This window comes from Hyperolius riggenbachi, chromosome 5, assembly GCF_040937935.1.
Source record: "Hyperolius riggenbachi isolate aHypRig1 chromosome 5, aHypRig1.pri, whole genome shotgun sequence".
In the NCBI taxonomy this organism is placed as follows: domain Eukaryota; kingdom Metazoa; phylum Chordata; class Amphibia; order Anura; family Hyperoliidae; genus Hyperolius; species Hyperolius riggenbachi.
Window position 1 is genome coordinate 343288946 of NC_090650.1, and position 22156 is coordinate 343311101.

General features: G+C 41.7%; 1 protein-coding gene across 4 annotated transcripts in view; it reads left to right on the forward strand.

Annotated features, from left to right (window-relative positions):
- Nucleotides 1-22156, forward strand: part of RP1 (RP1 axonemal microtubule associated) — a 542476-nt gene that overhangs the window by 449781 nt on the left and 70539 nt on the right. For all 4 annotated transcript variants that reach the window (XM_068237387.1, XM_068237386.1, XM_068237388.1 and 1 more), the window contains 3 exons: nt 5095-5353; nt 12110-12351; nt 19826-19952. In XM_068237387.1, coding sequence (XP_068093488.1) covers nt 5095-5353; nt 12110-12351; nt 19826-19952 — 628 coding nt within the window. The remainder of the gene's footprint in view (nt 1-5094; nt 5354-12109; nt 12352-19825; nt 19953-22156) is intronic.

Sequence of the window (22156 nt, forward strand, 5' to 3'; positions counted from 1 at the left end):
CCGTGGTACTCCTGGCAGTTTCCTGTCTGTGAACCTTGTTGCATTGTGGGAAATAGCTGTTTACAGCTGTTTCCAACTGCCAAAAAAAGCATGCAGCAGCTACATCACTTGCCAACTGTAAAAATGTCACCATGTGATAAATGTCAGAATGTAAATCAGGGAGAGCAAAGATTTTACAATGGGCAAACACTGACTAAATCATTTATACATAATTATTGTAAAAATGAAGCACTTTTTTATTACAGTACTAGCTGATTGCCCGGCGTTGCCCGGCGTTGCCCGGGAATGTATTTGGCGGGTGTTGGCTCCGCCCACTTTTTCTAACCCTAACATACAATTACTCATTGACCAAGTTTGTGAGCTTTTGGGGTCTTTGGCATCAGTAATTCGCATTGAAATGAAACAAATCTGATTGGCTGTTTGGGGCTCCACCCCATTTCTGAATTTGAACCCCAGTGACCCAATAACCAACTGTACCAGGTTTGAGGCCCGTGCCCTTAACAGTGTAAGAATGGTAGCAATTAAATATTCCCCTTGAAAAGCAATAGGTGAAGTTTGATTCACTTTTGTAGGCTCCACCCACTTTTCTGAATATTAATCCCAGTCACCCAGTGACCAACTGTGCAAAGTTTAAAAACCCTGCCATTAACAGTGTAAGAATGGCTGCAGTTTACATATTTTCCCAGTGAAATTTGTATTTGTCTCCACCAACTGATGACCCGGCGTTGCCCGGATATGTATTTGACTGGTGTTGGCTCCGCCCACTTTCTAACCCTAACGCACACTCAATGACCAAGTTTGTGAGCTTTGAGGTCCTTGGCATCAATAATTTGTATATTCCCATAGAAATTAAATCAGATACGCTGTTTGTGGCTCTACCCCTCTCCAGCATTTGAACCCCAGTCACCCAATGACCAACTGTAGCAGGTTTGAGGCATCTGCTATTAACAGTGTAAAAATGGCAGCAATTTAAATTTTCCACTTGAAAATCAACAGGTGAATTTTGATTGGCTATTATAGGCTCCACCCACTTCCCTGAATATTAATCTCAGTCACTCAGTGACCATCTGGGCCAAGTTTGAGAACCCTGCCATAAACAGTGTAAAAAGGGCTGCAGTTTACACTTTCCCAGTGAAATTTGTTTTTGGCTCCGTCCACTTTTTGCAACCTGGACACAAAGTCACTACTCAATGCCCAAGTTTGTGAGCTTTGGGGTCTTTGGCAACAATAATTTGTATTTTCCTGTGAAATGAAACAAATTTGATTCACTGTTTGTGGCTCTGTCCCCTTTTCTAAATTTGAGCCCCAGTGACCCAATGACCAACTGTACCAGGTTTGAGGCTTGTGCCATTAACAGTGCAAGAATGGCAGCAATTTTAATATTCTCCTTGAAAAGTGACGTGATTTTTGATTGGCATTTCTAGGCTCCACACACTTTTCTGAATATTAATCCCAGTCACCCAGTAACCAGCTATGCTAAGTTTGAGAACCCTGCCATTAACAGTGAAGAAGGGCTGCAGTTTACAATTTCACAGAAAAATCTGTTTTTAACTCCACCCACTTTTTGTAACCTGGACACACAGTCACTACTCAATAACCAAGTTTGTGAGCTTTTGGGTTCCTGGCATCAAAATTGTGCTAATGGAAGCAGTTTATACAGCAAAGAAATCTGGCTGTTTTTGGCTCCGCCCCTTTACTGAATTTGAACCCCAGACACTTAACGACCGACTGCAGCAGGTTTGAGGCCTCTGCTATTAACAGAGTGAGAATGGCTGCAGTTTCAATATTCCCCTTGAAAATCAATAGGTAAATTTTGATTGGCTCTTGTAGGTTCCACCTACTTTTCCGAATATTAATCCTAGTCACCTAGTGACCAACTGTGTGAAGTTTGAGAACCCTGCCATTAACAGTGTAAGAAAAGCTGCAGTTTACATTTTCCCATGTAAAAAGTTAGTTGTTTTTGGCTCCGCCCACTATTTCTAATCTTGACATACAGTCACTTAATGACCAACTTTATGAGCTTTGGTGTCCTTGGCATCAATAAGTTGCATTTTACCATTGAAATTAAACAAATCTGATTGGCTGTTTTTGGCCCGATTCCTTCAGAATTTAAACCCCAGTCTCCCAGTGACTGACTGTAGCAGATTTTAGGCCTCTGCCATTAAGAGTGCATGAATGGCAGCAATGTAAATATTCCCCTTGAAAATAAAAAGGTGAATTTTGATTGGCTGCTGTAGGCTCCACCCACTTTTCTGATTATTAGTCCCAGTCACCCAGTGGCCAACTGTGTCACATTTGAGAACCCTGCCAATAACAGAATGGCTGAAATCAATCTAACAAATCTGATTGGCTGTTTGTGGCTCCACCCATTTAGTGAATTTGGACCCCAGTCACCCAGTGACTGACTGTATCAGGTTTGAGGCCTCTGACACTAACAGTGTAAAAATGGTAGCAATGTGAATATTCCCCTTGAAAATCAATAGGTACATTTTGATTGGCTGTTGTAGGCTCCACCCACATTTCTGAATATTCATCCCAGTCACCCAGTGGCCAATTATGTAAAGTTTGGGAACCCTGCCATGTTAAAATGTAGTTGTTGGCACTGCCCACTTTTTCAAACCTTGACATACAGTCACTCAATTATCATGTTTATCAGCTTTGGGGTCCTTGGTATCAATACTTTGTATAATCCCATAGAAAAATAAACAAATCTAGCTGTTTGTGGCTCCGTCCCCTTTCTGAATTTGGACCCTAATCACCCAGTAACCAACTGTACCAGGTTTGAGGAGTCTGCTTTTAACAGTATAAGAGAATGGTAGCAGATGAAATATTCCCTTTGAAAATCAAAAGGTGAATTTTTATTGGCTGTTGTAGTCTCCACCCACCTTCCAAAATCTTAATCTCAGTCACCCAATGACCAACTGTGAAAAGTTTGAAAACCCTGCCATTAACGGTGTAAGAATGGCTGCAGTTTATATTTTCCCAGTTAAAGTTGTTTTGGCTCCGCCCACTTTTTGTAACCTTGACACACAGTCACTCAATGACCAAGTTTGTGAGCTGTCAGGTTCCTGGCATCAAAAATGTGTGAATGAAAGCAGTTTATTCACCAAGGAAATCTGATTGGCTGTTTGTGGCCCCGCCCTTTTAGTGAATTTGGATCCCAGTCACCCAATGAACGACTGTAGCAAGTTTGAAGCCTCTGCCATTAAAAGTGTAAGAATAGTAGCAGTTTAAATATTCCCCTTGAAAAGCAATAGGTGAATTTTGATTGGCTGTTGTAGGCTCCACCCATTTTCTTAAATCTTAATCACATTCACCCAGTGACCAAGTGCGGCAAGTTTGAGAACCCTGCGATTAACCGTCTAAGAATAGCTGCAGTTTACATTTTCCCATTCAAAATAAACGGCTGAAATTTGATTGGCTCTTTTATGCTCCGCCCACTTTTCCTGGATTTGTAACCTCGGTCACCAAGTGACCAACTGTGCCATGTGTGGGGACTCTGGCTTGATTACTGTGAGAATGGCAGCCTTTTACATTTTTTCCATTGACTTGAATGGGTGGAATCTGATTCGCTGTTTGTAGCTCCGCCCACGTGTGCAGGGGGGACCCGAGACCCCCAGAACATCTCATCCCAGGTAGTAAGGGATCTGTGTACCAAGTTTCATTCAAATCGGTCAAGCCGTTTTCGAGTGACCGCGACACACACACACACACACACACACACACACACACACACACACACACACACACACACACACACACACACACACACACACACACACACACACACACACACACACACACACACACACACACACACACACACACACACACACACACACACACACACACACACACACACACACACTTTCTCTGGAGTTCCTTTGTAAGGGGGCAAAGACTGCTGGTACTTAAGTGGTTAAAGGAGTACTGTAGGGAGGTAGGGGGAACAAAAGTTGAACTTACCCGTGGCTTCTAATGGTCCCCCGCAGATATCCTGTGCCCCGCCTCTTTTTCCCCATACCCCCCTACAGTACTCCTTTAAGTGAGAGGGACCTGGAGGCTTCCATTTTTATTTTCTTTTAACCTTAGGCATAAAACATGTACACATGTAAATACTTACCTAAGGAGAGGGAAGCCTCTGGATCAAGGCCACGCCTGTGCAGTAGTATGGAGCCACTTGTGCACGAGCAGATCCAGTTAACTGCTCAGGCATGGCTGTACTTGTGCAGGCGCTTGTGCACTAAGAGGAGTGCGGCCCTTAGGTTCCTACCTACAGCTCTAGCCAGTAATCTTCGGGGGAGGTGGGGGGGCCGCACTTGTTAAAGGGGGACCGGAGGATAGTGTGGGATGCCTCTATAGGATCCCTCTTGGGTAAGTATTTATTTTTGTACCCAAGGTTCACCTAGGGTACACTTTAAACAATGCATACTACCTGGCTGTCCTGCTGATCCTCTTCCCCTAATACTTTTAGTCATATTCCCAGAACAGGCATGCAGATCAGGTCATCTGACTGAATTCTGACTGGATTATCTGCATGCTTGTTTCAGGTGTGTGATTCAGACACTGCTGATGTCAGAAAGATCAGCAGGACAGACAGGCAACTGGTATTGTTTAAAAGGAGACAAATTATCACAGCCTCCATATACCTCTCACTTCAGGTTTCCTTTAAAGAGGAACTCCAGTGAACATTTTACTGTTGGCAGGTGATGTAGCTGCTGCATGGTTTTTGGCAGTTGGAAACAGCTGTAAACAGTTATTTCCCACATTGCAACAAGGTTCACAGACAGGAAACTGACAAAAGTTCGAACTTTTCTTGTGGGAGGTGTTACTTGTGGGAGGGGATTCAGCACGATATCAGTCATACAGCGCCCCCTGATGGTCTGTTTGTGAAAAGGAATAGATTTCTCATGTAAAAAGGGGTATCAGCTACTGATTAGGATAAAGGTCAATTTTTGGTCGGAGTTTCTCTTTAAAACAATGCTAAATTTGCCAAGATTAATTATTATTCATGTCTACTATACACGTATCCAGGTAGCTGTGTTATCTGTACTGATAATGTATACTTTTATTCTTACTTTCAATTACTTGCAGGTGAACTTGTTTAAAGTAAAGGCCTTGGACCTTGGCATGCTGACTAAAGTGCACATTGAGCACAACGCTGCTGGTTATGGAGCTGGATGGTATCTAGATCAAATCACCATACAAGCGTCAGATAAAGCGGATATTAAATACTTGTTTCCATGCCAACGCTGGTTAGACTCTGCAATAAATGGCAAGCAAACTGACTGCACGTTGAAAGTTCTTGGAAAATTCAACAAAACAAATCAAAAGCTGCCTACATCCACTGAGGGTACATTGTTAACCTTTTAATTAGCCTGGTTGGCACCCTTTCACAATCTGTTTTCTCTTCCATTTGCACCCTTTACATTTGCAACATTTAACAGAAGACAAATGCAGTGTTCACTTTACAATGTGAAGAGAACAGCTGCCAAACCTGTGGTTAAAAGAATTCAACCTTTTCTGTTTTCTAAGAATACAGCGTTTGAGAGGAATGCAAGCAATTAGCGGCTGTGTAAATTATAAATCACAACAGTGGCGTATAGGAGGTGCGGAGGTTGCAACCGTACAGTTAGCTTTTAATTGGTGCTATGCTGGTAATGAACACCTCTATTAATGCAATACATAGTGACAATCCTTAACAAACTGTTTCCTTAGTCTGAGTACACCTCTCTGACACTGCAGCTGTCCTTGGTAGGTTTTGCGGCTCCATATAGAGTGCTTGGGGCCCCATGTAAAATTCACTCTTAGGCTCCAAAGCGCCTTAATTATGCCAGTGAATCAAATATATAAAGTCAAGCATGCAAACTTAAAACGCACAGTTGCACATTTGCTTGCTTTAAGTTGACCAAAGAAAAATGTTCCTATAAAGCTATGTAGCCTTTTCCAGCCTGCACGCCTTCCTTCCGTTCCAAATAGTTGCACAATCGGAAGGTCCAGCAGCCCTTTGTCATTGAGTGGTGAGAAACTGTACAGCTCACTCAAATACATGCTGTTATATTGAATGCTAGTGCCCACTTCTGTTTCTCTGATATTTGCTACATGTGTACATTCAATACGTGGAGGCACAGCATGTACAGATGAGCTTCTGCCACCTTTTGGTCTGTATCCCTGGGATATCCTTTGCTTTTGCTTCCAAATAGTAACTGACATCATGGCCTGTCTATGTAACTGGTCTGAAAGCAAAGTCAAAGGACAACTTTCAATGCCAAGGCCCTAGACCACAGGTGTCAAACTCCAGTCCTCAAGGGTGATATCCATGCCAGTGTTTAGGATGAACAGAGAAATGGAGAAATGTGTTTGACCTGATGAACCACATCTTTCCTGATTCAGTCCCATCAATTAAATTCAGCTGTATCAAAAATGTGTGAGGACCTCGGCCCCTGAGGACTGGAGTTGGACATCTCAGCCCTAGACAGTGAATTATGCTGTTGGAAGCCCCATCCCTATTACTATCCTCAATTTCTTATGAAGGCTGAGGATAACGTTGACCACTGTTTACATTTTATGCAGAGAGAATAAAAGGGAAACACCAGGATACCGGGAGCTCAAACCCAGGAGACCATGGTTTGAATCTTGGCCCTTCCTGTTTAGTAACTGCACCTATTTAGTGAGAAAAACTTGGGCAAGACTTTCTAACACTCCTACCGCCTATAGAGCGCACACTAGTGGCTGCAACTCTGGAGCCTTGAGTCTTCCCAGAGAAAAGTATGATAAAATTGTTCTGTGTCTTGTCTAACATTCATGTACAGCAACCCCTCTCTTTCATGTACAGCTTCCTTATGTAGGCGTTTCCCTCTTCCATGTGCTGCTTCCCTTTTCCATTTGCTGCCTCCTCTATATATGCAGCAACACCTCTTCCATGTCCAGATGCCCCCCTAGACACTAGACGCCCAAGGCCTGGACCTCTGTGACTAGAGTTAAGCCGAAATTTTCGTAATTTCGCATTACTAAAATTACGCATGCGAAATTTGCGATTACGATGCGAAATTACGGTAGCGTAATTGCCATTAAAATCGTAATTGAAAATACCGTAAGCGTAATTTTCAACGCGTAATTTCGCGTTTCGTTCATGCCGTAATTTCGCATTAAACGCTACCGTAATTTCGCGTTAAACCATAACGCTCCGTATAATATAAAAAAGCCGCCGACTTTAAGGGTTAATAGCAAAGCCCCCTTAAATGCTAAGAGCCTCAAATTTGGAGAATATAGAGAGATCAGGAGGAATAAGAGGAAAAAATTTTTTTTCAAAAAGACCTTATAGTTTTTGAGAAAATAGATGTTAAAGTTTCAAAGGAAAAATGTAAACATTTAAAAACCCGCCGACTTTAACGGTTAATAGCAAAGCCTGCTTAAAGTTTAGGAACACCAAATTCCCAGGGTATATTAAGGGGATCAGTGGGAATAAGAGGAAAATTTTTTTTTCAAAAAGACCTTATAGTTTTTGAGAAAATCGATTTTTAAGTTTCAAGGGCGAAAATGTCTTTTAAATGCGGAAAATGTCAGTTTTTTTTTGCACAGGTAACAATAGTGTATTATTTTCATAGATTCCCCCAAGTGGGAAGAGTTTTACTTACTTCGTTCTGAGTGTGGGAAATATAAAAAAAAAACGATGTGGGGTCCCCCCTCCCAGACCTCTTTGACCCCTTGTCCCCCATGCAGGCTGGGATAGCCAGAATGCGGAGCACCGGCCGCGTGGGGCTCCGCACCCTGACTATACCAGCCCGCATGGTCCATGGATTGGGGGGTCTCGGAAGGGGAGGGGCAGCCAAGCTTTCCCCTCCCCCTCCGAGCCCTTGTCCAATCCAAGGACAAGGGGCTCTTCTCCACCTCCGATGGGCGGTGGAGGTGGAGGCCGCGATTTCCTGGGGGGGGGGTTCATGGTGGAATCTGGGAGTCCCCTTTAAAAAGGGGTCCCCCAGATGCCCACCCCCCCTCCCAGGAGAAATGAGTATAGAGGTACTTGTACCCCTTACCCATTTCCTTTAAGAGTTAAAGTAAATAAACACACAGACACTTAGAAAAAGTATTTTAATTGAACAAAAAACATAACCACGAAAAAAGTCCTTTAATATTCTTAATTAACCATTAATACTTACCTGTCCCTTTAAATAAATGATCCCTTCTGATTTAAAGGAACCCCATTGGTCTGCTAAGGACCAATGGGGCTCCTTGGAGCCCAAATACAAAGATGCTTAGAGAGCTCTGAGCTATAGCTCAGAGCTCTGTCGGGTCCGTGCAGCACAGACGCGGCGGCGGCGGCGGTGGCGAGTGACGTCGGGTGCGGCGTAGTTACAATGTAACAAAGTTGTTACATTGTAATAACTTTGTTACATTGTAACTGATAGAACATTTCCGAGGATATTGCGAGGGATCATTTATTTAAAGGGACAGGTAAGTATTAATGGTTAATTAAGAATATTAAAGGACTTTTTTCGTGGTTATGTTTTTTGTTCAATTAAAATACTTTTTCTAAGTGTCTGTGTGTTTATTTACTTTAACTCTTAAAGGAAATGGGTAAGGGGTACAAGTACCTCTATACTTATTTCTCCTGGGAGGGGGGGTGGGCATCTGGGGGACCCCTTTTTAAAGGGGACTCCCAGATTCCACCATGAACCCCCCCCCCCCCCCCCAGGAAATCGCGGCCTCCACCTCCACCGCCCATCGGAGGTGGAGAAGAGCCCCTTGTCCTTGGATTGGACAAGGGCTCGGAGGGGGAGGGGAAAGCTTGGCTGCCCCTCCCCTTCCGAGACCCCCCAATCCATGGACCATGCGGGCTGGTATAGTCAGGGTGCGGAGCCCCACGCGGCCGGTGCTCCGCATTCTGGCTATCCCAGCCTGCATGGGGGACAAGGGGTTAAAGAGGTCTGGGAGGGGGGACCCCACGTCGTTTTTTTTTATATTTCCCACACTCAGAATGAAGTAAGTAAAACTCTTCCCACTTGGGGGAATCTATGAAAATAATACACTATTGTTACCTGTGCAAAAAAACCTGACATTTTCCGCATTTAAAAGACATTTTCGCCCTTGAACCTTAAAAATCGATTTTCTCAAAAACTATAAGGTCTTTTTGAAAAAAAATGTTTTCCTCTTATTCCAACTGATCCCCTTAATATACCCTGGGAATTTGGTGTTCCTAAACTTTAAGCAGGCTTTGCTATTAACCGTTAAAGTCGGCGGGTTTTTAAATGTTTACATTTTTCCTTTGAAACTTTAACATCGATTTTCTCAAAAACTATAAGGTCTTTTTGAAAAAAAAAATTTTCCTCTTATTCCTCCTGATCTCCTTAATATATTCTATAAATTTGAGGCTCTTAGCATTTAAGGGGGCTTTGCTATTAACCCTTAAATTCGGCGGCTACCTAACATTGATACATGCGTCAACTTTTCCGCTTGAGAGCATGGCCATACGCATTAATTGCGCAATACCGACTGTGATGCGAAAATTACGCGAAAATTACGCTTACGCGAAATTTCGCGAAATCCTTCTTCATTACGATTATGTACTTACGTCCATAATCGTAATTACACTAATTACGCGAAATTTCGCGAAATCGTAATTAGGTCATTACGCTCATCTCTATCTGTGACCATTCCAGAAGTCTATCTCTGACTGATGGTGTCCCGACATGAAGTAGTAAGAGGCGAGTGACGGGAGGCGCTCTTCCACATCATTTTAGAAATACTGTTATCCTTTGTTCTCAAATTCATATATGGAGGGTTTCTTGCGATTTCCTCTCTAGCTGACAAACTTGGTAAAACCCAGTGGTTGCAAATGAGTTATATAACTTAGTAAATCCACATTATATTGTGTTAGTTTTGGGTCATTTCCTGAGCAGCATTAAGAAACCCATTGACAAGGGAGCACAGTTTGTGACATAAATAACTTAAATTTGCAGTATTTAGTGACATGTAACAGCACCCAGTGGACACACGTTGGAGTGAAATATACAAACTGTTTGCAATAATGCTCCATAAAACACATTCCATAATGCAGTGCAAAATACAGAGTTTTTCATATATATATATGTCATAAATTGTCTCCTAATAGTTCCCCGACCAGTGTGTAATGACAGGACCTCACTGTTGAGAATTTACAGTAAAGTGAGACAGGGAAACTAAAGCTTACTATTTAACATATTTATTGTATCGCTGAATGTGAATCTTCTCTAGTGGTATTTAAAGGGAATCAGAAGTACAATTAAAGTTATGATATAATGATTTGTATGTGTAGTACAGCTAAGAAATAGAACACTAGTAGCAAAGATATGGAGTCTAATGCTGGGAACACACGTTTCGTTTTTGCGGAAGAATCGCTCCGATAGATGCCTTCTAAAGATAAATTCCGTCTTGTTCAATTCCCCGCTCAATTGTTTTCCGCTTGACTTCTCATGGAAGTGAATGGAAAAGAGATAAGAAAAACGAGCGGAAGATAAGAGAATCGGGCAGATAATCGAGCAGAGAATCGATCACGCAGAGAATCGACCACAAAAACCGTATTGTGTGTTCCCAGCATAATATTGCTTCCAGAAGAGTTAAGAAACTTCACTGATCTCTCCAATTTTCTGAAGCAATTATATGTCAAAGAAACAGTGAAAGCCAACTTTGGATAAGATTTTACTGCAGGGAAGTTCAAAGGTTCATTAGCTCTGCTCTGTTTCATAGTTTAAAATGCAGAGTGTAGTTTGTAAGCTGCAAATATTAAAGAATAATGCAATGTTATACAAAAAAACTGTAAATTAAAATATGAGACTCTTTTCTTTGCTACTGATGTTTAATTAACCAGTTCGGCCTATCTGGACGAGCTTCCTCGTCCAGATAGGCACTGCTGCTGCCGCCTCGTGCGCGCGATCGGGCGCGCCCCCCGCGCGCGCTCCCGCTGCCCGCCGCTAGCCCTCCGATCAGTGAATGGAAATATAATTCCCATTCACCGATCTATCTTCCTTGCAGAAATACCGACGCTTTCTCTCCAGAGAGCGCGGTATTTCTGCCCCCAGGAAACATCTCCCCTGCTTTTAAGTTCCTGGATGCGAGATCGTTCGCATCCAGGACTTTTTTCACTGTGGCCATCTTGTGGCCAAATAGTAAACTGCACCACAATACATTTTTAATAAAAAAAAATTATTATTTTACATTTAAAATTAACAGTTTCCCTCCCACACCAAAAATTACTCACATACACTTTTTTTATTAAAAATAAAAATAAAAAATACAATAAAAAAAAAACAAAAACAACATAAATAGTTACCCAAGGGTCTGAACTTTTTAAATATGCATGTCAAGAGAACATGTTATTATATTATTTAAAATTATAAGCTTATAAATAGTGATGGACGCAAATTGAAAAAAATGCACCTTTATTTCTAAATGAAATATCGGCACCATAAATTGTGATGGGACATCGTTTAAACGGTGTAATAACTGGGACAGATGGGTAAATAAAATACATGAGTTTTAATTACGGTAGCCTATATTAATTTCAAACTATAATGGCCAAAAACTGAGAAATAATGATTTTTTTTCATTTCTTTCTTAATCTTCCTGTTAAAATAGATTTAGAAAAAAATAATTCTTAGCAAAATGTAGCACCCAAAGAAAGCCTAATTAGTGGCGGAAAAAACAAGATATAGATCAATTCATTGTGATAAGTAGCAATAAAGTTATAGGCGAATGAATGGGAGGTGAACGTTGCTCGGATGCATGAGATTTTCGGACCGCGGCGCTGAACCGGTTAATTATCTGTACTGCACATACACTTCATTATATCATCATTTGTTTTTGTTTTTGTTTTTTTTGCTTCAGTGTCACTTTAAGTACAGAAACAACTTGTATATGTCATCAGATGCACCACTTGCATGAAAGCTCAATGTACATATGCCCTCGTGTCAGTCAGCAGTTGGTAGATGGGAATTCGCTCCTTCCTAATGAATTTGACTCCACCGCTCCTGGCCCATCAGTCAGAAAATAAAAACAGGCAGTCATGCTTTGGTATGACTGCTGCTAAACCTTACGTTAAATATCTTGCATGTAATATGTCTCATATGTTTAGGAACAGTCAGTGTGATTGTTGAGACTGCTGCTATCCTGGATGCTGGAACCAATTCTACAGTGTTGTTGACAATCTGCTGTGAAAAAGGCAATTATGAGCCGCTAGTGTTTGCAAAAGGCACACTGACAGGAGGCAGTGAGCTTCACAGATCAGTGGATCTTACCAGCAGTCTTGGACCCATCCGCAAAGTACGACTGCAAATGGAAGACGATGACAAAGACGGCAGCTGGTACTGCAGAACGGTAAGCGTCTACTCTAAGCGATATGTAAATAGGGCTTGTTTCATACCAGTGTAATTGTTTTTTGTTGCACGATTAATTTCTCAGATTACAGTGTGTATTAATATTTATAGAGTTATTATTGGAGTACGTCAGATGCAAAGGTCTCCTGGTCCTCTGTATTAAGAGCTTGTTTTATCTGTCTATAAACGTCGTAATTAGCTGATGTTAAATGCATCACTTTTAAAGTACCGGATCAAAAGAGTCTCCAACAATTCCTTCCTGTAAGCACAGACTTCAAGTGCTACTGGTAGTTCAGATGGCTGGCTGTGCCCTGCCCCCTTTGTAGTCTGAACAGCATAATGATCTCCATCCAAGAAGCAATCTCTTCAGTGGAGCAAACCAGTGGCACAGTGTGGTTTCATTGTCCAATGAGCAACCAGATGATTAAGGAAGCTGATAAAATAAATAAATAACCAGATGTTCCCCCAGTATTCTGACAGGTGACTCAATTATAAGCCGAGGCTGATTTTTTTTAGCACATTTTGGGAGCTGAAGAACTTGGCTTATACTCAAGTATATACAGTGCTGCCCATAATTATTCACACCCCTGGCTATTTTTATTCATCCAGCAAGTAATTTATTGATGGGAAATGACATAGGTGTCTCCCAAAAGATAATATTATGCTGTACAAGAGGCATGATTGTGGGAAAAAAACATTTCTCAGCTTTTGTTTAAATTTGAGCAACAAGTGTCCAGTCCAAAATTATTCATATAACAAAACCCTTCCTGTAATTGCAGACCAGCTTTTTGCATGTCTCCACAGGTATATTTACCCATTCATCTTTAGCAATGAGCTCCAAATCTTTCAGGTTGGAGGGTCTTCTTGCCATCACCCTGATCTTTAGCTACCTCCACAGATTCTCAATTGGATTCAAGTCAGGATTCAAGTCAGGACTCTGGCTGGGCCACTCCATAACGTTAATGTTTTTGTCTGCTAACCATTTCTTAGCCACTTTTGCTATGTGATTTGGGTCATTGTCATGCTGAAATGTCCACTGGTGCCCAAGGCCACGTTTCTCTGCAGACTGCCTGATGATGTGGTTGAGAATCCCCATGTATTGCTCTTTTTTCATGGTGCCATTTACTGTGATTAGGTTCCCTTGTGAAAAACACCCCAAAGCATTAGGTTCCCTCCACCATGTTTGACAGTGGGGATGGTGTTCTTTGGGTTTAAGGCTTCTCCTTTTTTTTTACGCCAAATGAAGGAAATATCATTGTGCCCAAACAATTCAATATTTGTTCCATCTGACCATAAGACAGGAGACCAGAAGTCTTCTTTATTGTCAAGATAAGAATTTGCAAGGCTAAGCAAGCTTTTGTGTGCCTTATCTGGAGAAGTGGCATCCTCCTTAGTCTGCATCCATGGAACCCAGCAGTGTGCAGTGTCCGTTGGATTGTCTGCCTTGAGACATTGCCACCAGCAGAGCCCAGATTCACCAGGATGGCCTTGGTGGTGTTCCTTGGATTCTTTTTCACATCTCTTACTATCCTCCTGGCCAGCACAGGTGTTACTTTTGGCTTCCGACCACATCCTCTGAGATTTTCCACAGTGCAGAACATCTTGTATTTTTTAATACTTTGCATTGTAGCCACTAGAACATGAAAAACATTTAGAAATGGCCATGTAGCTCTTTTCTGACTAGTGAGTAGCCACAATGTGCAGCCGTATGTCCTCACTGAGCTCCTTTGTCTTAGCCATGACTGTCCACAATCCAACTGCAGACAGCTGCTGTTTTTCACCTGTTGAGTTGATTAAAAAAGCTGTTCCCAATTAATCAGGGCAATAAGAATGCTTTAGAACAGCTTGAACTATTTGGAATAGTATAGAACTTTGGATTTTTTTGCACAGACTGTGACAGTTTGTGAAGGGTATGAATAATTTTGGACTGGACACTTTTTGCTCAAATGTAAATAAAAGCTGAGACATTTTTTTCCACAATAATGCCTCTTGTACATCGTCTTATTTCCTTTTGAGAGACACCTATGTCATTTCACGTCAAAAAATGACTTGCTGGTTGAATAAAAGTAACTTTAAGTCAAAATTTGTCAGAATTGAATAATTATGGGCAGCACTGTATGTACAGAGTTCAGACTTTGTAGCCCAAAACAATCTTTCAAAATGATTACTACATAGAGCAGCATATTCTGCTCTATCCATAGGTGAGAAGGTGGATTTGTGAGCTGCACTATGTTGCGATAACTTCTTTTGAAGTCCCAACATCAACGAGAGGCAAGAGCAATCCACCTGGCAGATGGGGTTGGTCACAATAAAACAATTTCCAATTCTGTAAGAAAATTCAGATTTCTGCCAATACTAATATCCGATTTTCTGATTTCCGTTTTTACGATTTCCAAGAAGTATTTTTTTGTCATTTCTTGCATTCTATGACTGGCTAAAAGCTTCTTAGTTGGCTCAGAAGTATTAGACCAATCAGAAAATGCTGAATTTTACAGCAGTAATTGGAATACTATGGAAATTTTAGGTCAATCACAAGACTCAGGAATACTTAGTAGAATCAAAAACTTATGATTGGTTTGAAATTACCGCAGTAATCTGATTTTTGCGGACAAATTCTGCATTCTCTGACCAGACCTAAAAATATTGAGTTGCGGTAAATCAGATTTCCACACCCGAATGACTATTCCTGCTGGCAGACAACTGGATGGAGGGCCAATGATGTTGGGGAAGACCGGTACACATTTTAGAGCAAACATGACTACAACACTGTAGTTGCACATGCTTTAATGTCTTCACAGATATGCAAGATAAAAATGAAACGTCCCAACTATTGTTTGTCTAACTCTGCATGGTGCGGCTCGCTGGGTGAACGGTGAACATCTAACACCCGCCCCCCAGTTCACACATGGGTGAATCCAGATGCCAATGCAAAGCCACAAACATATGCATTCCAATAAATATGTTCCTAAATGAGCCAGCTGAAATTTGTGTTGCTAGCCTGTCTGCCATCTCTCTCCTTAGCCCCTCCCTTTTAATGATCCGCTCTGGTGTCGGCAGTCCTCATTTCTCAGGCTCACTTTAGTGACACCTCAAGATAAACAGAGCAGTTGTCTTGTCTCTGCACACAGAACAGACAGCATTACTCATCAAAAGGATGGAGGTGAGAAGTAAGTTACCAGAGAGCTTATGCAGAGCTGCAGATACAGTTTTCAACTGTCTGGATACTGTATCTAAACAAAAAAATTGCAATAGAACATTTAGTAAACAGCTTTCTTTCAGGATATAGTAGTGACTTATTCTACTTGGTTGCTGGATATTGTACTGGTTAAAGAAAACCTGTAACAAAAAAAACCTCCCCTGGAAGGTACTCACCTCGGGTGGGGGAAGCCTCCGGATCCTATTGAGGCTTCCCCTGTCCTCCTCGGTCCCGCAGCCGCAGCGATAGAGCTCCCCGAACAGCAGGGATGTAAATATTTACCTTCCTGGCTCCAGCGCAGGCGTAGTATCAGCTCTCCACTCAGAGATAGGCGGAAATAGATGATCGCTGTCGGGCCGCTCTACTGCACAAGCACAAGTCTCCTGCGCCTGCGCAGTAGAGCGGACCTGACAGAGATTGGCTATTTTTGCATATCTCCTTGCGGAAAGCCTCAACACCGCCCCCGCTGGAGCCAGGAAAGCGAAATAAATCAGCGCTTATCAGCGCTTGTCGAGGGAGGATTCCGGGACACTTCGGGGGAGCCAGCGCTGGATTGCCTGCAGCTACACGGGAGGGGGAAGCCTCATTGGGACCCTGAGGCTTCCCCCTCCCGAGGTGAGTACCCCCCAGAGGAACTTTTTTTTGTTACAGGTACTCTTTAACGGCTCTGCCTCTGACACAGGAGGCCACGGTTTACATCTCAGCTCTTCCTGTTCAGTAAGCCTGTACCTATTCAGTAAGGAAACCTTGGGCAAGGCTCTCTAACACTGCTTTTGCCTACTGGGCATGCTCTAGTGGCTGCAGGTCTGGCCCTTGAAGTCCGCCAGGGGAAATGTTCTGTGTCTTGGATACAGGTTACCTATAAGACAGGTTTTATGTAAGGTATTTTACTGGCATGAACATTCTCTGATAATCACCAATAACAATGGATCATTCCACTAAATCTTTAGCATGTTAGAATCTGTTTGTTTGTTTTTCCCCCCTACAAAAGCTTTTTTCTTCACAAACCTCCAGGGTGTACTTAAAACAAAAAAAAAGGCGGTTGCATTGAAGGTATAACTGTTTCTCTAGACAGGGCAGCTTACATTACTCCAGTTTATCACTGTGGGGAAGGCTTTTTTTCCAGCAGAGATTACACATACAGTAATGGGCAAACTGTTAGTAATGAAGTAAAATTGAAAGAAATAACAGCGGAATTGATAGTGTTTATACTGCCACCCCTGGCATGCTCCTTTTGTGCTGTTATATATAATGAGAACAACAAGTGCCGCTGCTAAGAGATCAGTAATATTTATGTGTTTTTAAATGAAATAAGTCACGGCTGCCTCTGGAATGAGTCCTGGAAGCTGGAGTGGACTGCAGCGCTCTTTTATCATGGCGAAAGCGCTGTTATTTTCCCTTAAATTTATTTCAAAGATAAACACTAAACAAAAAATAACTTGCAAGGAACCATTATATAGTATATATGTTAAAGGCAAAGTTTAAAGGCAAGGTATGAAATAGCTGTGTCGTTACATACATTTCCTAGGCATTCTATACAATGCCAGAAGGTAAACCGGCAGAGTATAGGATACGGTCGTCTTGTCAGTGATTGCCTAGGCATTCTATAGAATTCACAATGAACAAAGCCAAAATGTCGGTGAAAACATGGATATTGAATAGTCTTCCTTTTGTGCCATGTGTTGTGTCTGTTTAAAGGAAAGCAGCGGTGCCCATGCATGCAGAGAGTGTGGGCGGATCATTCACACTATCTGTGGGCATGCTACTAAAGACGATGGAGGTGAGGAAATGGAAGGTTATGGGATTCATGTTTTGTGCAACATTTGCTTCAACATTGAGAATGCTGTCAAAGGTAGAAGACGATAAACATCGAAGCTGGAAGTACAGGCCAAAAAAATTAAAATGAACTCTGACAAAAAATCACTCCTGCATGTTTGGGAGACATTGTGCGAGTTCCCATCCCTGACGTTGCACAATCTGTTGGCAGTTGTTATGAATGTGACAGAAGACGGCTTTTACCGACTTGGAACAGCACAAGGAATTTTAAAGCAACTATATGCAAGATCACAGTTCACAGTTTGTCCAAAGAGCTTACTGAGAGTTGAAGATGTTCCTGACCATGAAATACCTCTTCGATCTGTTGCTACCGCTCAGTCTACGGGAGGCGGCCAAAGGTTTCTGAGGTGTATGTGCAAGACTAAGTGGCGAAAGTATGAAATGCTGTAGTGTAAAAAAAATAAAATAAACTGCAATTCAAAATTCATTCTCGCAAACGTTTTTTTTTAAATGTTCTTTCGTTTCATTCTCAGGCATTTTGTTGGGGGAAAAATACCTCTCCGATATATATATATATATATATATATATATATATATATATATATATAAATATATATATATATATGCGGTGGGATGCGAAAGTTTGGGCAACCTTGTTGATCGTCATGATTTTCCTGTATAAATCGTTGGTTGTTACGATGAAAAATATCAGTTAAATATATCATATAGGAGACACACACAGTGATATTTGATAAGTGAAATTAAGTTTATTGGATTTACAGAAAGTGTGCAATAATTATTTAAATAAAATTAGGCAGGTGCATGTCATTTTATTGATTCCAAAACCTTTAGAACTAATTACTGGAACTCAAATTGGCTTGGTAAGCTCAGTGACCCCTGACCTACATACACAGGTGAATCCAATTATGAGAAAGAGTATTTAAGGGTGTCAATTGTAAGTTTCCCTCCTCCTTTAATTTTCTCTGAAGAGTAGCAACATGGGGGTCTCAAAACAATTCTCAAATAACCTGAAGACAAAGATTGTTCACCATCATGGTTCAGGGGAAGGATACAGAAAGCTGTCTCTGAGATTTCAGCTATCTTTTTCCACAGCTAGGAACATACTGAGGAAATGGAAGACCACAGGCTCAGTTTAAGTTTAGGCTCGAAGTGGCAGACCAAAAAAAAATCTCGGATAAGCAGAAGCGACAAATGGTGAGAACTGTCAGAGTCAACCCACAGACCAGCACCAAAGACCTACAACATCATCTTGAGGCAGATGGAGTCACTGTGCATCGTTCAACCATTCAGCGCACTTTACACAAGGAGATGCTGTATGCGAGAGTGATGCAGAGGAAGTCTTTTCTTCACCCACAGCACAAACATAGCCGCTTGAGGTATGCTAAAGCACATTTGTACAAGCCAGCTTTACTTTGGAATAAGGTGCTGTGCACTGATGAATCTAAAATTGAGTTATTTGGGCATAACAAGGCACGTTATGCATTGAGAAAAAACAACAAAGCTTTTCAAGAAAAACACCTGCTACCTACACTAAAATATGGTGGTGGTTCCATCATGCTGTGAGGCTGTGTGGCCAGTGCAGGGACTGGGAATCTTGTCAAAGTTGAGGAACACATGGATTCCACTCAAGATTCCAGATTCTGGAGACCAATGTCCAGGAATCAGTGAAAAAGCTGAAGCTGCGCCGAGGCTGGATCTTTCAACAAAACAACCCTAAACACTGCTCAAAATCCACGAAGGCATTCATGCAGAGGAACAAGTACAACGTTCTGGAATGGCCATCTCAGTCCCCAGACCTGAATATAATTGAAAATCTGTGGTGTGAGTTAAAGAAAGCTGTCCATGCTCGGAAGCCATCAAACCTGAATGAACTAGAGATGTTTTGTAAAGAGGAATGGTCCAAAATACCTTCAACCAGAATCCAGACTCTCATTGGAACCTACAGGAGGCGTTTAGAGGCTGTGATTTCTGCAAAAGGATGATCTACTAAATATTGATTTCATTTCTTTTTTGTGGTGCCCAATTTTATGCACCTGCCAAATTTTGTTTAAAAAAATTATTGCACACTTTCTGTGAATCCAATAAACTTCATTTCACTTCTCAGATATCACTGTGTGTGTCTCCTATATGATATATTTAACTGACATTTTTTTATCGTAACAACCAACAATTTATACAGGAAATTAAAGGAAAAAGGAATTAATCTCACTTTATGCATAATGCACGTATGAGCTTGTACAGTTTTTGATTAAGAAAACATTGCAAGGTATTGCAATGCAAGGTCATCATCACCTTTATTTGCTGTATGATGCAAGTGGCCTGCCCACCAAGCAAAATAGCGCCTGGCAATGGATAGAGAAAGGTGCAAGCAGATATGGCAAACATAATTGCATAGCTAAGACTCAGCAAGACTCAGCCTTGAGAGAAAGATATCTGAATTTAAATATGTTTATGTCCTTGGATAACATTTAATGTTTTTCAGGTAAAACTGGAGCATCAGCAGACTGGGGACATTTTGGAATTTCCATTTTTTCAAACATTTAGCAGCAAAGTAGACAAACTAGTTTCTGAGCTTCCTGCATTAAATTCATCCAGCCCGCTATTAACAGGTTTGCTTGTTTTACCTTTATTATTATTATTATTATTATTATTTATTTTGTGGCTTCCACAAAGCATGAGCTAGCCGGTCAGCTGGAGAGCATACTAGTAGGGCCTCTATTATTATTATTATTATTTATTTTGTGGCTTCTACAAAGCATGAGCTAGCCGGTCAGCTGGATAGCGTACTAGTAGGGCTGTTGCCTCTGATGTAGGGTTCGAGCCTTTGACTAAGGTTTGTAACCTGGCTCAACCAAGTAGGTAAAATGCTAAAAGTGGTCACTAACGGTCCAACTTCTAGCGAAAAATCATTTTAGGGATCAGAATTTCTTGGATCGTATTGGTTGTAAATAATCTCCATTTATGGGCACAAATGATTGCGTCCGATTGGATTTTCGTCAAACCAAAATTGGAATTTTCTTGTTGGTTGTGATAGATAGGAAGCAAAGATTGGTATGTTGATGGTGTCGTGAACGATTTTTCTTCCAATCAGAATTATCTGATCGCTCAAACGATTTTTCAAAAGTCGTTGTCCAAAGATCCTTAATGATCTTGGTTGCCTGTGCAGCATGCCCTAAGCGGCTGCAGTCCTGAAGCACTTTGAGTCCACCGGGAGAAAAGTGTGATATAAATGTTATTTGTCTTACAAAGTTTTTATCCCGGACCCCCAAGATGCTGGCACATGAAGCACTATTATCTATAAGGGGTCTCAATTTAACCTTCTGTGGTGCAGAGTGCAGACAAGCTGATCTGCAGCGGGTTTGTAGATCCTCAATTGTCCAGACAGGAGAAGATCACCACATAATCTGGGGGCAATAACACAAATTTGTGAGTGATACATGCACTCTAATGCAATCCTAGGGCTTGATATCACACCTTATCAAAGTTAACACACCTTATCAGAGTAGCATAGCGATCGCTACGAACTTATGCCTGTTAATGCCCGCATAATTTCCCGCCTTGACTACTGCAATGCCCTGCTGTCTGTTCTCCCTATGACCCGAACAGCCACACTGCAGTCCATCATGAATGCGGCAGCCAGAATTATCCACTGCTCCCATCGCTCCACCACGGCAGATCCCCTCCTAGAATCCCTCCACTGGCTTCCTATCCAGTCCAGAATCAGATTCAAGATACTGTGTCTGACCTACAAATCTGTCCACAAAACCTGTCCAACCTACATTTCCAATCTTACTCAGAGGTACACACCTAGCCGCTCACTCCGCTCTTCCAATGAACTTCGCTTAACCGCCCCCCCCCCCGCATCACCCAGTCCCATGCACGCCTCCAGGACTTCTCAAGAGCTGCTTCAACACTATGGAACTCCCTACTTCCACCCATTAGGGCAGCCCCCTCCTTCATCATCTTCAAGAAAGCCCTCAAAACTCACCTTTTCACTCTGACCTACTACCCCTCACAAGTGCTCTAAACCCACAGCTGAACTCTGGTCCCCTACCGTTCGTGTCCTTACCTCTCCCTCTAGATTGTAAGCCTTTGGGCAGGGTCCTCCTCCTTTTGTGTCCTACCTAATCATGCACCTCCATTACTGTGAACCCATGCTATGCATCTGAGTGAACCTAACTTGCCTAATCTCCATGCTCCATCCAGTGACTGACTAAGCATTACCTGGTACTCATACTGTGCTGTGTGATCTGGTTTTCTTGTATTCCCATATTGTCATATTGCTATATGTCACCCCTAAATATTGTCTGTAACCTAAATTAATGTTCAGCGCTGCGTAATATGTTGGCGCTTTATAAATACAATAAATAAATAAATAAGTCAAATTGGCAACGGCACTCATCCTGCCCTGAGCCCTCGCTGTGCTACTCTGATAAGGCGTGTTAACTTTGATAAGGTGTGATATCATTGATGAGGTTTGATATCTTTGATAATATGTGATATCTTTGATAAGGTGTGATATCTTTGATAAGGTGTGATATTTGAGTTATCACGGTTTAGTGAATAAAGCCCTTTGAGTTAAATTTGCTCATGTAGAACAGAAAATCTACAACCAGCCTTCAGCAGATACATCTTACAAAACAGAATCCTGAAAAAATGATTTTTATTGGCATTTAAAGTTGTTCTGTGACAAAATAACAACTAAGAGCACAGTGCTGATCTCAGAGATGGATTTACCAATAGGCACAGTACACACATGCCTACAGGTAATAGTGCTAAAACAGTAGTGGGATTTGGCAATTCCCTCCCTTTT